General features: G+C 42.5%; 1 protein-coding gene across 7 annotated transcripts in view; it reads left to right on the forward strand.

The window, feature by feature from the left end:
• The window catches only part of LOC119966295 (tensin-3-like), a 533,488-nt gene that overhangs the window by 320,145 nt on the left and 197,546 nt on the right, over window positions 1-15,797 (forward strand). For all 7 annotated transcript variants that reach the window (XM_038797763.1, XM_038797764.1, XM_038797766.1 and 4 more), the window contains 2 exons: window positions 2,110-2,162; window positions 14,233-14,404. In XM_038797763.1, the coding sequence (XP_038653691.1) occupies window positions 2,110-2,162; window positions 14,233-14,404 (225 nt within the window). The remainder of the gene's footprint in view (window positions 1-2,109; window positions 2,163-14,232; window positions 14,405-15,797) is intronic.

Here is a 15,797-nt window from a genome sequence, read left to right on the forward strand (position 1 = left end):
TTACATTTTACATCTGTGTGTATGACACAAACGCGTAAAAATGCTCTTACTCTGTTCACTGATGCTACTCCACATCTGAGAACGTTACCAGATTATAAGCTTTGAAATAATAACTTGTGCATGCACAGCATTTTGTTTTTTACGAAAGTGAAAGAGAAGCAGGAAGGATTTTTGAAGCAGAAAGAGAAAGCTGCATATTCCACCCGTTGAACTCTGATTCTGGAGCAGTAATTGAGTGGTTGGGTACCGAAAATCTTTTGTGAACAGTTAGACCCGACTTGTGTCCTGATTGATTTTTTGGTATGTGGCCCAAGCAGTAGCAGAAGTCATGCTTCAGTGCTTCAGAAAGATGGGGACTTTGCCCCTAAATGCTATGCTCTGGAGTTTGCCATGTATTCCTATGACATTCTAGTTTCCTGATGCCAGTGCAGTCTACAGCTTTGGCATTTTTATATCTAATGTTTCTAACATTCACCTCCATGTATCTTGTAATAACTTTACTGACATCCATATTCCCCCAATGTTCATCTTTACCTGATCACCATTTCAGCAGCAATACTTTGAGATTTTGCACCAAGACTTTCTCACCTACCTTCTGTCCTACAAACAGTCTCACCTGTCTCATCTAGCAATCTGTCAGCTGCGTATACATCGGGTTTATACATCCTGTACATCTGGTTTAAATATTTTCTCATTTCTTTCTCAAAGTTCTTTCTACATCTCTTTATTCTTGATTCATTTAGATAATGGAGCTTGTCTCTCCTGTATCTGCCTTTTTTGTTCAGGACGTATTCCCAGTTATTTTTTTATTATTATTATGATGGCAGGATTGCTGCTTTTTGCACAAGATTGCCAGATACTGCTTCATACTCTCAAGTTTCTTTGTGAACCCCCTTCATCTCTCGAAACCTGAAGTCTGCCAAGGGACGTTACTTTTCATTCTGCATATTTGGGCTTTGACACAGTCCTCCAGTATCCCTAAAGATCACTATATTATTTTACCCTCTCCTTTGCATCCCTTCCTGACCCCATCAGCATCCCTTCTAAACTTTTCTTCAATGTAGAGTATATTACTCTAGCTATAGTGGACAGTTCCTCATCCTGAAAATATCATCATTATGCAACACATAGATGTGCAATCGTCTGAACAAATAATTCCCCATGACCACTACTTTCTTATCATGTTCGGATATTGTCTTTGTTTCAGTTGCCTCTTCAGTGTTCTTATTCCGTGATCTTGTGTGGCCTTGCTTCGTAGAATTTTTCAGCCCAGAACGTGGCCTCTTAACCCTTCAGTGACCATGCCAACTGAGAAATCGAACAAATCTCATTCCATTGCCCTACAAATACTTTCTTTATTTTAGGCCAATAAGCTGACCAAAGAAAATTGAATATATTCAGTATGCTTTATTTCATTTCGTCTAAAATCCGATGAGTTCCATTTTGGCAGCAATAAAATAAAAGGAGAAATGTAGCCTGCAACCTCTGGTTCAAGTGACTTCTGCCAGGTTTACAAAATTACTAAGTCTCTTAATTGTCAATGCTTTACATTTTTTTCATCAATTTTTATTTGTTAACTCAAAAATATTCTCCAACTACACAATTTTAAAATATAATGTTTAGTTAAGATTTAGTCAATGATGTCAAGATTGTCTGATGCATCCTGTGTCCAGCCACTTGTATAACCTCACTGGAGCAGAATGAAGTGTCTCAAACCAACACTTGATAAGTGAAGTAATTAAAATTGATGTGTTCCAATGGTTTAGGCATATTAAATCTTGCAAGATAAAGGGATAATTGTTTTATCTTGTGCTCACAACATGAAGAAAATCAGGAGAATACCTTGGTTGATTAAACCGGGTAAAAGAGAAGGATGTGTCACTGACACCAAAAACTCATTAGCTGTGAAAACATAGGAAGTATCTATTGGAATTTAAAACCATTTATTTCTCAGCCAAATTATCCTTTCAAAATAGAGATATTATGCTATTTGAACACAAATATCAGCTCAAATGTGATTAAAAATCTTGGGTTCACATCTTTATTATGCATATTTAATGTTCAGTTTTATCTACAGTTGCTAACTTAACTTTTTTTTAATAATTCCAGGCTCCAAACAACTTTCTGAAGAGCTCATCTTTCAGTCACAATAACTTATCTCAGTAAGTATTACAAAGGAACTTTCAAATCACAATCAACCCATGAGGTTTTCCAAAACTAAATATCTTTGCATGGTATTTGTAGCTGTGTTACATTGTTATCGATGTCTTCAGCTATTCCATCAATTATTTAAATCATGATTGAGCTATCAATTGCCCAACTTTAAACTAATTTCAACAAGAGAGCATGTAGACAAAGCTATAAAATAGAATGCCATACATTGTGTTATGTTCGTAGATCAGACATTCCAGCAAAGGGAATACAGTTTGCCCAGGATAATTCCTGGGGTGGGAAACTGTAGATAATGAAAATAAATTGTATTTACCAGGGCTATTTACTTTGAGCAGCAGCCCCAGTCTCTTTCGTTCTCCCACATCCTCCTCCCTCTCAAGCACCCTCCCCCCCTCCTCAGTCGCTCTCGTCCTCCCCCAGTCTTTCTCTTCCCCCCCCCGTCTGTCACTTCCCCCCCCCAGTCTTTCTCTTCCCCCAGTCTTTCTCTTCCCCCAGTCTCTCTCTTCCCCCAGTCTCTCTCTCCCCCCCCAGTCTCTCTCTTCCCCCCCCCCAGTCTCTCTCTTCCCCCCCCCCCCCAGTCTCTCTCTTCCCCCCCCCCCCGTCTCTCTCTTCCCCCCCCCCCCCCCGCCTGTCTCTCTCTCTCTCTCTCCCTCCCCTCCAGTCTCTCTCAAATGGGGGCCAGTGGGCAGCACGGTAGCATTGTGGATAGCACAATCGCTTCACAGCTCCAGGGTCCCAGGTTCGATTCCGGCTTGGGTCACTGTCCGTGCGGAGTCTGCACATCCTCCCCGTGTGTGCGTGGGTTTCCTCCGGGTGCTCCGGTTTCCTCCCACAGTCACAAAGATGTGCAGGTTAGGTGGATTGGCCATGATAAATTGCCCTTAGTGTCCAAAATTGCCCTTAGTGTTGGGTGGGGTTACTGGGTTATGGGGAAAGGGTGGAGGTGTTGACCTTGGGTAGGGTGCTCTTTCCAAGAGCCGGCGCAGACTCGATGGGCTGAATGGCCTCCTTCTGCACTGTAAATTCTATGAAATAGATGGAACGATATTCGTGGGGGTCTCTAAGTGGATCGGAGGCCCCAGCTGCAAATCCCTGAGCAGGGTGGTGCTCTGATATGTATTAGATTCAGAAATCTAATTAAAAATTGCACAGACTTCTAGGTGAAACCAAAATGAAGAGAGACGGTGTATTGGATGACACTTCCAATGTGCAGGTCGAGTACCTCAAATCAGGCTACCTGGAAATTGGTGGTGTCTGAAACCATTTCTTCCTCGCTGTTAGCAGACTCCTAAATGACCCTCTTATGGACTGATCTGATCTCTTCACACATCTTCTCTACTGAGTCGTGCTACATTCCGTATACTTCACCCGACACTTATATCTATGTATTTACATTGTGTATTTTATGTTTGCCCTATGGATTTTCTTTCCATGTATGGAATGATCTGTCTGAACTGTACACAGAACAATACTTTTCACTGTACCTCGGTACACGTGACAGTAAACGAACAAATCCGAAAAATCCAAATCCAATTTTGTTGCCGCGCTCTGAGTGGCTCAGCAACCCTTGAACCTACCTGGCCCGACTCGGAAAAGTTCAGAGAATTGCTGCATCATCACAGTGGCATGCCGAATACTGAGTGACTTTGCATGCCTGACAATTAGTTTTCTGTGTACTTTCAACATTGTTTCCGTTTCATTGATCTTTTCTCATTTTAAATGGTGTGTTTTAATGTCGGCAAGTGGGGGAGGATGAGTTACCAAATCCAATGCGTCAGAGATTAATTAATATCAGCAGTGACATGACCTAAAATGCTAGCCTAAAATGCTTTGCAATCATATCATTTGGTTTTCCTGTGTCCCCTATTCACTGAATTAAGGGGTTCCAAGTCACCCTCCCCCACCCTCCGGCCCGCCACGTGAAATCCAGCATGGATGGGAGAAAAGCTGTTCCATTCGTGGCAGGTTTGAGAATGAGAGGGCACAGATATAAAGTAATTGGTAAAAGAAACAAAAGTAATGAGGTAAATCTTTTTCACACAGTGAGTGGTTAAGGCATGGAACGCAGAGAATGTGCTGGACGCAGGTTCAGTTGAAGCTTTCAAAAGGAAGTTGGATAGTTATTGGAAAAGGAAGTGCATACCAGGTTATGAGAAAAAGGTGGGAGTACATCACGTAGTTAGTGGCTTATTCGGAGACCTGGTGCAAACATAATGGGCCAATTGGCCTCCTTCTGTGCTGTAACGATTCTGTGGTCCGTAGTCGCTGCTGATGCGCCTTTGCTTTTTGGAGTACCCGTGTTGTAAGTCCTCCACCCAATGTTGGGTGAAGACCGTAGCACTGGGATTAATTCCCCATTTAAGGGCATCAGTGGGCCTTCTCGCCACAGACTTAATTGGGGCCATTCCGGGAAAACATTGGGGTCCCCACCCACATGCCTCCTCACCTGCTACCAAACTCACCACAGGAGGGGGCATTAAATTCTGCCCTCCGTGTCCAAACAATGCAAATCAACAATAAGCACTGCCAATAGAATGTTGACATGTGTAGTGAAATAATAAGAAAGCAAGTCCTGAATAGATCTGCTCGAGCTGTACCGTGCTGTATTCAGATTGCATCTCCAGTATTGTGTTCAGTTCTAGTCACCGAGACACAAAGAAAGCATTCAAGTGGTAGATGCAGTGAAAAACATCATGAGAACTATAAGACTAATCGTGAAATAGGATCTGGAGTCAGCCATTCAGCCCCAGGAATCTGTTAAAGAAACATAGGCTAAACATAGGCTAAACATAGGCCTTGTACGTTGTAAATTTTGTGTCATGTCTTGCCAACCAAAGAAGAGCTATCCAGCCTAATCCTGCTTTCTGTTGTGGTCCTTTCTGCCACTAACTTATCTGAAGCTCAACTCCATTTACCTTTTTTGTTCCACTTTTGAGACAATTACCTAATTTTCAAAAATCTGCTGAATTCATTCTTGAAAATATTAACTAACACGCCCCAGTCTTTTTGGAGGAGGGTTCCAGATTTCCTGTACCCTCTTCGTGAAAAATTTGTCTTCTGATTACATTCCAAAATGACACAGCTCTAATTTTAAGATTGTCCCCTTTGTCAGAAGCAATAGCTTTTCTGCATCTACTTGTATGTTGGCTCGAGACATATACTGGAAGTTTCCAGTCATTAACAAAGGGGTTTATTGATGAAAGGCAAAGGCAGTTAAGTAACAGGCATAGAACTCAATATAACAGGCCTGGTCACTTCAGTCTGGGATCCACACTGCCTGGTGTCCTGCCCCCAGGATGGGGCTCGCACACTCCAGCATGATCGGTCTCAAGCCGTTCAGATAGTCCGTTGAGCCTGCCCCCTTAAAGTGGTCGTGCTACCACATCCATCCCCTCTTAAGTCCCTTATAAAATAATACACTAACGCTATTTACAAAGTTTACAAACAGAATAAAAGACAAGAGGGGAAAGAGTCCATCAAAAAGTCAATGGGTCTGGAGACCTTCGAGTCCTCGTAGACCTCCGCAGCCTGCCCACAGGCTCGGCATCCTTCAAGCCAGTGACACTTCAGGAGGCACTGCCTCAATGACAGGAGAATTGATTTCTCTGGCTTCCACAGGTGCAGCTGGCTCAGTGGATTCAGAAGTCCTCAGCTCTCTTTGGTTGCAAACATTTACAGGAGTGTCGATAACACTAGTGGAACATATTGGCTCCAAACTGGGGATCGCCACTCCCCAACTCCTGAAGTGGTTAACGTACCTGTTGCCAGTTCATCCATTTACACTGACCACGTATGACACAGGCCCTGACTGAGCTACAGTCCATCCAGCTGACCAACGCGGCTCAGAGGTGGAGTTATGAACTAAAACTGGGTCCCCCACATGTCGTCCCTCTGCACAGCCAGTTGACTTCTCTGGGGAGCCTGAATGCCTCTACCCTCCCCGGCAAATTGGGAGACACCAGATCCAACCAGGTTCTGAGGTGACAGCCCATGAACAGCTCAGCAGGTGTGATCCCCTGTGGTGGTGTGGGGGGTTGAGTTATAAGAGAATAAAAAGTTGGCCAATCATTGGCAAAGTGGTTTGTTAGATTATTTCCACATTGCATTCTTGAAGGTCTGAATGGCCCTATCAGCCAAACGTTAGACGTCAAGTAGTATGGGGGCATCCTCGTATGTCGTATGCCATTGGCTCGGACAAAAACATGGAAGTCATCGCATGTAAAAGGGGTGCCATTGTCCGACATGGTGGATTCCAGAAGTCCATGAATGGTGAACACTCGGCACAAGGTTGTGGTTCACATCCCCTGCATAGACAATCACTTAGAGTGGGCAACCTCCAAAGCTAAAAACATCCTACCCATGAAATGGTCAGCATAGTCTATATAGACACGGGTCCACGGGTGACATGGCTAATCCCAAGGGCGGAGAGTTGCCAACAGAGGAAGGTACTGCTGCATTTGACGAGGGTGGCACTGTTGTGTCAATTCTTCAATCGCTTTATCAGTACCTGGCCATCACACAAAGCTGTGTGCCAGCATCTTCATCTTTGTCTGCCCTGGGGACTATGCAGCTCCTGTAAACGGGGTCCCCGGCTGTAAGTGGAACGACTACTGGTGATACCCATAAGATCACCATCCCACAGGTCAGTTCATCCTGACGGGTAAAATAGGGTCTTAATTACTCAGATTTCTAATAGTGCCACTGGGTCTCTATCATTCGCTTCACCTTTGATAGGATGAGGTCTCTGGCTCCAGTTACGACTGTGTCTGTCTGACACTGGCAGGCTGCATTAGATGTTCAAAGCCAATATAATCTCCTGTGGTATTGGTGGCAGTGGGATGGTCTTTGGCAGGAGGAGTGAGCTCAATGCATCTGCATTGCATTCTGTGTGCCGAGCTGGAGCTGGAAAGCCTGATGAATGAAATTAAAATCGCTTATTGTCACGAGTAGGCTTCAAATGAAGTTACTGTGAAAAGCCCCTAGTCGCCACATTCCGGCGCCTGTTCAGGAAGGCTGTTGCAGGAATCGAACCGTGCTGCTGGCCTGCTTGGTCTGCTTTCAAAGCCAGCAATTTAGCCCTGTGCTAAACAGCCCCTGATTGTAAGACACCAGCAGCAAGGCCCAATGCTTAATCCTAGCCGAGGCGATTGGCGGTATTGGCTTGTCTTCCCTAAAAATTCCATTATTGATGTATGGTTGGTGATTATGTCAGATTACCGTCCACCCACATATTGGTGGAATTTCTTCGCACCATATACGATTGCTAAGCTCTCCTCCTTGATTTGGGTATAGTTCTGTTCCGCCTCGGAAAGGGTCCTTAAGGCAAAATGAGAGGGTGCTCAGAACCATTTTGTGGGATAATACTGCCCGTGTCCCGTAAGGAGATGCACCTCATGTGAGGTGGGATACATCACTTGAGCATAGTCAGTTTCCCAGGGCTGACGTGAGCCAAGATGTTCGAGAACTATAAAGCTTGCTTCACCACTCAAAAAGCTATCCCTTGGGGCTCCCTCCATTGCCAACGCCGAAGCTTCTTTAGTAGCTGGTGTAATGGTGCCAATGTTGTGGCTAAATTCAAAATGAATCTTCTACAATAATTTACCACACCGAGGAAGGATTTGAGCTCACTAACATTTCTGGGGGCTGGGACCTTCAGGGGATGCAAATCTGTTGCATGAAAGTGAAATCCTAGCTATGTCACTTTGGAGGCCTTGAAAGTACATATTGCGCATTTGAGACCGACCCCCACGTTCTAGACCCTCTTTTTTTATTATTTTCATAAATTTAGAGTACCCAATTCATTTTTTCCAATTAAGGGGCAATTAGGATGGCCAATCCACCTACCCTGCACATCTTTGGGTTGTGGGGGCGAAACCCACGCAGATACAGGGAGAATGTGCAAACTCCACACGGACAGTGACCCAGAGCTGGGATCAAACCTGGGACCTTGGAGCCGTGAGGCAGCAGTACTAATCGCTGCACCACCGTGCTTCCTCTGAAACCTCTTTATCACTTCCTCCAGGCTAATATATATGCTCTTTAGGGCCGGTGCTAGTGACTAGAATGTCGTCGATGTAGACTATAATCTTGGGAATTCCTTGGGAGAGATTTTCTGTTGTACATTGGAATAGTGATCTGATTTGATTTGGTTTATTGTCACATGTACTGAAGTACAGTGAAAAGTATTTTTCTGCGGCCGAGGAATGCACATCTTGCGGATGTTTATTGTGACAAACGTCTGGGATTCCTTGTCCAATTCTAATTGCAAGTATTCATGGCTGAGATCCAATTTGGATCTCACCAAATTGGAGGCCCACCCTGCCAACTTTCCATAGAGGTCGCCAATCCGGGGAATTGGGTACCTCTCCACCTGGGCAGCCTAATTTATGGATAAAAGCAAATTACTGTGGATTCTGGAATCTGGAACGAAAGAGAAAATGCTGGAAAATCTCAGCAAGTCTGGCAGCATCTGTTGGGAGATAAAAGAGCTAACGTTTCGAGTCCGATGACTCTTTGTCAAAGCCTAATTTATGGTTAGTTTGTAGTCCCCACAAATCCTTATCGAATGATCCGTTTTGAGAACTGAGACTATGGATGCTGCCGACTTGGAGAACGGACCTGGTCTAATTATGCCCAACTCTTCTCATCTTTTAGTCACACTCCAACTTCCTGATGCAGCGCATAGGGCACCGGTGTGGCTCGAAAGAACTTGGGCGTTGAATCTGAATTGACATAGATTTTGGCTTTGATGCGAAAAACGTCCTCATACCTACTCAGACCATCTTGGAGGATGCCATTGTGAATTTAAAACATTTCCAGCCAATTCAGCCTAATCTATTGCAACCAGTCTCTTTCCATCAGGCTGGGTCTGTGCTCTTCCACGACGACCAACGACAGATTAGCCTCTTGTTCTTTGTACGCCACTGTGTGTTGGTGGTTCCAAGGATTTACCCAATGTACATGGAAAGCTTGGCTGTGGTACTGTTGAAACTTCACATCTGAGTTCCATTACGGATATACTTGAAAGTCAGTTCTCCCACAACAGTCACCGAAGCCCCGGTGTTGATTTATATTATGAAGGGTATGATGTTTACTTTTCGGACAATTTCAATTGGGGCCATCTTATTCAGCTGGACTGCATTCAACCGCTACATTGCATGCTCATCTTCAGAGTTCTCCACTATGTTCAGTGGTGTTGTGGACTGCTGCTGCTGTAGTATTTCTTTGCATTGACGTGCTTTGCCTTTTAAGGCAACATGCTTGAAAGTGACCCCTGCGATTGCATTGGAAACACAAACTCCCGAACCTGGCAGATTTCTATGGGATGGTTCCCCCACAACGATAGCAGTTCACCTCTGACTTGGGTTGGGACCCCATCCTTTTCCCAGGACTTTGACTCCAGTCCAGTCCCAAGGACCATGTCTAGTTCCCTGCTGTGCCTATTCATCCTTCCACACACCTTGCAGCCATACCAGCTCATACTTGATTGACACCCCCCACCCCCCCCCTTCAGCCATGCTTTGGAGCTTGGTGGTGCCTTTCTCAGCACACTGTGACCCTTCAGTTATCTCGATCACTTTTTCCAACTTTACAGGCAGGAGTTTCTTCTGGATGTTGTGGTTATGGAACCCATAAACCAGCCAACCGCGTAACATGCCACTAAACAAGGTCTGGAACCCGCAGTGCTCAGCAAACTGACTAAGTCAGGCTATGAAGGCTGAGATGGACTCTTCATGGTCCCTGACCGCAGAGTAAAATTTATTATGTTTGAGGATAATCAAGTGTCTTGGATTGAAGTGTACTTTGTCCAGCTTAACTATCTGATCAAAGGTATTTGAGTCGGGTGCTTCCAGAGATGTGAAGCTCGTATTTAAGTTATATGCTTGGGGCCTGCAGACTCTCATTTTCACTCATGTTTCAATGATTCCCGACTCTAATCGGTGTTTATTTCCTTTCTCAAGAGCTCCTTCCTTCCCCTCTCAATTCAGGACATATTGTAGGCTGCGATCAGATCTTTTATCTTGTTGAGGTGATTCGAAACATACACTGGAGGCTTCCAGTAGTTAGCAAACGGGTTTATTGATGAAAACCAAAGGAGTTAAGTGACAGGCACAGAACTCAATATAAATGGTTTGGTCACTTCGGCTCTGGTGTCCACACTCCCTGGGGTCCTGCTCCCAATTGGCCCCAAGCCAGTCACCTGGTCGATCAAGCCCTGAAAGGGGTTGTGCTACCACAACTTTGACTCCTCTTTATTCTAATTATTATTATAATCTAATATTTTAAGCGTGGTATCCTCCTTCAAATCCAAATGTACCCTTGAGGAAGTATAGCACTCAAAACTGAATGGCGTACTCGTGTATGGTCTAATTAAGGCTCTGTACACTAAGCATAACTTCCTCCCCTTTGCATTCCAATCGCCTTGCAATAAAGACTAAAATTCCCTCAGCCAATTAGAATACTTTTTAAATGAATTTAGAGTACCCAGTTATTTTTTCCAATTAAGGGGCAATTTAGCGGAAACGGCGCGGATGACATCAGTGCGCAGACGGCATCTGGCGCCCGTTTCACGAATGCAGCGACCAGGTGTGGTTGCTGCCGTGGTGAAACTGGCGTGAAGGGTGGGCCCATCGGGCTCGGAGAATCGCCGTTCGCCGTGAAAAATGGCGAGCGGCGATTTTTCCGAGCCGGGGGGGGGGGGGGAGAATTGCTGGGGGCGCCAGGGGGGCGTAAAAAATGTCGGGAGGCCCTCCCACGATTCTCCCACGCCACGTGGGGAAGGGAGAATTCCGCCCCTTATCTCTTCCTGTAACAAAAATATTTTAATTCGCCTTTCTTGGACCTGACATGTATTGCCTCACGCTTGCTCAGACTGAATTCTTAGCCACCATATTTGTGTCTGCACCTCCCTTTGTAACTGTTTCTTATGCTGGTTTCATGGCCTATCTTATCTGGAGGGATTGTCGTCTTACTCGGGTAGTTATTTCAAACTGGTTAATTACCACTATGTATGTCTATATATATATATATATATAGACATACATAGTGGTAATTAACCAGTCATTAAAATGAATATATACAAATAAGCCCAAAGAACCTGAAAGTCTTTGGGCTCAAGTCTGTCCAGACACCCAATGCAACTCATAAAAAAACTTAAATGAAATGAAACCATTTGTACCTTCTTTAGCATACATACGCACACACAAATTCAACTTAATATTATACATCGTTCATATCTATATCTATATATATATATATATATATATATAGATATGAACGATGTATAATATTAAGTTGAATTTGTGTGTTTGTATGTATGCTAAAGAAGGTACAAATGGTTTCATTTCATTTAAGTTTCTTTATGAGTTGCATTGGGTGTCTGGACAGACTTGAGCCCAAAGACTTTCAGGTTCTTTGGGCTTATTTGTATATATTCATTTTAATGAGGTTTTACAACCCTGATGTGAAAAAGATGGGTTAAAATGGTTTGAAAGTTCAGTGATTCTGGAAAACACAGTAAAAGAGCTTTACTGTTGCCTCTGTCTCAAGAGGACATTGTTGGTGACTGGTCCAATAACGTGAAAGGAATTAACCAACCTGATGCTACTGCCCTTTGGCGTGGAGGCCCAATTGTTGTTTCTTCCATAACTCCTATTTTTGGCCTCTTTGTGGCCCCTCAAGACATTCAAATGGGCAAGGTAGGAAAAGTGACTGGTCGCTGGGTGCTGACATTGTCACCGGTTGCTGCCTCCTGAGGTACGTTAGTGGATTCTTAATTCTACCCCGTTTTCTTGCACTTTCTCGCCTTGGTATCCTCTCAATGGCACCAACCCTTCATTAGATTGGTGTTGCCACCACTGCTGCCATGTAAGATAAGTTACAGAATACTTGTGCCGCTTATGAGTACAGACTGTTCCGTCTCTCTTGTCAAGCACATGACTGTTGATGTCACTGTTACATGATGATCTACCTCAGTAACTTATTTACATAACTATTCTATTAACTCCTCATACTACAGTAACTTCCTTTTCCCATCTTCAAATTTAGATATGCAACACTTTTATTTCTTCATGCAAGTCATTGATTATACATGGCAAAAAACCAGTACAGATCCCTCGGGAGTACAACTTGTTACACACTGACAGTCAGAACACATTCCCTTTATTCCAAGTCTGACCTCTTACCACCCAATCAGTTATCTGCCACTGTCAAGCTTTTACAGTTATGAAGTTTGATTCCAACCTCTGGTGACTGTGTGGAGTTTGCACATTCTTCCCATGTCTGCGTGGGTTTCCTCCGGGTGCTCCTGTTTCCTCCCATAGTCCAAAGATGTGCAGGTTAAACGGATTGGCCAAGATAAATTACCCCTAAGTGTCCAAAGGTTGGGTGGGGTTATGGGGATGAGGTCTAGATAGGGTGGTTTTTCGAAGGTTTGGTGCAGACTTGATGGGCCAAATGATCTCTTTCTCATTGTAGTGATTCTATAATTCTAAAGAAATGTGGACTTAGCAACCTTGCAAAGAAGCACCAGGAAAGTGAAAGTTATATAAGATGATTCAGAAAATGGGGAAGGTATATTTGGAAAATGTATTTTCCTACTCTTGCAATTACATTAGTAAGACGAGGTTCACAAGTTCTAACTACTGAAAGGCCAAATATAGGATAGATACTTCCCCATTCAGAGATTTATCAATAACAATAATGGATTTCTAGGTATAATAATAAAGTCAAAAGGCCTGGAATCATTCAAGGAGCAATTAAATGCCACAATTGAAAGACAGTAGCATGTTTTTGGATAGATTGACTAAGTTAGGCTGAATGGTCAGTGATCTTGTGAGTAAACCATTTAAAGCTTTGAACTCAATCATTCATGCAATTTGCATTGACCTTTTTTAAATTGCAACTGCTTTTATATTCCAAATTACTGTTTTATTTTAAATGTATTCCACAGTCACTTTATGTACTTTTTTATTGCTTTTAATCTATTTTAATAACTACTTTTAATTTTCTCCTTTTTTCCAATGGATATTGAATGCAAATCATTCGTGCAACTATTTAAATGCCCTATTCATGCATTTTGAGCCTTTCTGCAGAATTGACATTATTTGTTTTATCAATTCATCATTCGTATTCAGCATAACAGTTTAAAAAGTAGATTCTTTATTTTAGTAATATTTTGAAGTAAATTTGTTTAGTGTCTTTAAAGTTTCACTTTTCAAAATTGTACTTTTGTTCTGGTCGTTATTGCTCAATAACCTGAAATTCAATATACTTGGTCAGAGAATGTAATTCCACTACTACTTGTTTGTGGACATGATCCTAATTATTTAAAATGCAGGTCTGGATGTGAATTACTCAAACAGGAATGTGCGCAATTTGGATCAAAAAGATATATATCATAATCAGCAGTTCTGCTTCTGCTCCCTCACATCCACTGGATTATGCCATCTCAAATTGTGTGACATCACCTGATTGTGGGGGCTAAGCTCTTTGCAGCTGGCTTGTTGAGAGATGGGAGGAGCCAGAATCAACACTCTTATTTTTGACATCTCTGAATAATCCTACTATGGAAATTCCTACTGACTGACACACTATCCCTTTTGAAATTGTGCCGTGCTACCCATGCTCATTCAGCTTTGTAATCAGCCTGTTCTCAAGCAACTCAATGACCTGCTGTTCATGCTATCCAGATCCCCTGGATTATTAAATGAATTTCACTGCATGAGTAGCTACTGAACTCTTGGTGGGATTTAACCCTGGATAGCTTCAGAATCACTGCATTATATCTCTTCAAAGTGACGTTGGATGAATTGAAGTTACTATTGTTAGAATCTGTGTGCATGTAATGTGCTGTCATCGACAAAGACCTTATCATTCAGTCAAACCAGACTATTTAATCTTTTATTTTTCCCATTGATATTGAACTTAGTTTTTAAATATGTTTAGTTATTCCTCCTTTCCTCTCCTCTTTCAGCAAATACTTAATAAATGTTGAAGTCACCAAAGAAATAGTCAGTGTTTCATTTAAATGATTGCATTATTTCTCTCTTTTGTGTGCAGGAGTGTGGAATCAGGCAACATTATGGAGGAGGGTTATGAGCTTGATCTGACTTACATTACTGAGCGCATCATTGCTGTATCTTTCCCTGCCGGCTGTTCAGAAGAGACGTATTTCCATAATCTACAGGATGTAACGCGGATGCTGAAATCCAAACATGGAGATAATTATTTGGTAAGATATGTAAGGAACTGACTTGGAGGAACTCGCACCGAGAATTTCCTTGGGGGCTCTCTAGATTGGCCAACACAGCTTGAGTGTAAGATAGCCAGAGATCGCGTTTGTGCATCCATCTATAGCTATTCTTCCCATAAAGTAATTACAGTCAATTGGAAAAGCCCTGAAGCAAGTCTTGTTGCCTGTGGATGTTCAATTGCTCTGACATTATTATATTGCCACTTAAGGTGCAGTGAGGTCATGGAGTGTTAGATTATTTCTTTCTCTTTTTCTTTACATGGGAAATGTGTAAACCTCACCAGAATATCTTGCAGGAACATTTTAAGACTGTTGATGAATTATTTGCCATTGATTTCAACTGTCCCTCTTTACACCATTTTCAGCAATCTTCAGGGACTACAAATTTTGATGGGGAAGTGGCCAAAAGACTACACAATGTGTTACTTTGTTAGAAGGTTCTTAAACTTTTATTCTGCTGTTCTATTTTTTGAAAAAGTTTGTAATTCATGGGAGAAGTAGAATATTGATATTACTATAAAAGGGGTCATGGAGTGGTCATTAAAAACAGGGCCATGTTATAAGTGGATAATTTTTCCACCTGAAGAATGTAGATAGATGTAAAAGCCAGAGTCTACTGAAAGGTCCACATTGACTCAGAGTGTGTATGATTTGTAGAAAATGGAGCCGATGGTGAAGTGGCTCATGGATAGGAGCTATACATTGAGTTAAATGATGGAATACTGAATTTTGTCTGAAATATATGACTGAATGAATTCTAAGCCAACGGGGATATGGAAAATGTTGTAATTTTAATCAGTGAACAGGTTTAGACAGGTTTGGTATTTGTAATGAAGGAGATTGGATCACCAACTATGAAGGATGTATTCATAGCAAGCCTCGCCAGGTATGTCCACATTCAGTGAACAAATTGAAAAAAATGCCCATCAGAGCATTATGCAATATAGAGTTACCCATTAAAATAATTGCAAGGAGATATTGCTGTGCGTGACTCAAGCACTACTTATAGAAATGTGACTAAAGCAGACGACCGGAAATGAACCTGACAAAAAAAATTGAAGAATTTTAATGCACTAGTTGACCTCTTATGATGTGGTACTTGATAGATAGGAGAATATGGGCATCCTCGTTCTCCTTTGATGTTTTTTGAGTTGATGTTTCTCTTTGTGTCTCCTCTTTAACATGCTGCCTCATTCTCTTCTCTGCATCTGCTCTCAACTTAACTCTGTCTTTTTTTATTTCTCTGTCTTCTTCCTTTTGGGTCTGAGGTAGTGGTAGAAATACTGGGGAGAAAAACAGCTATTTAGATGGAAGTTGTGGGAAAGGTGTGGCTCAGTTGTTCCTTTTCTATCTTCTTCCCCCAACTACTTCA

This window comes from Scyliorhinus canicula, chromosome 5 (assembly GCF_902713615.1).
Source record: "Scyliorhinus canicula chromosome 5, sScyCan1.1, whole genome shotgun sequence".
NCBI classification, from domain to species: Eukaryota; Metazoa; Chordata; class Chondrichthyes; order Carcharhiniformes; family Scyliorhinidae; genus Scyliorhinus; species Scyliorhinus canicula.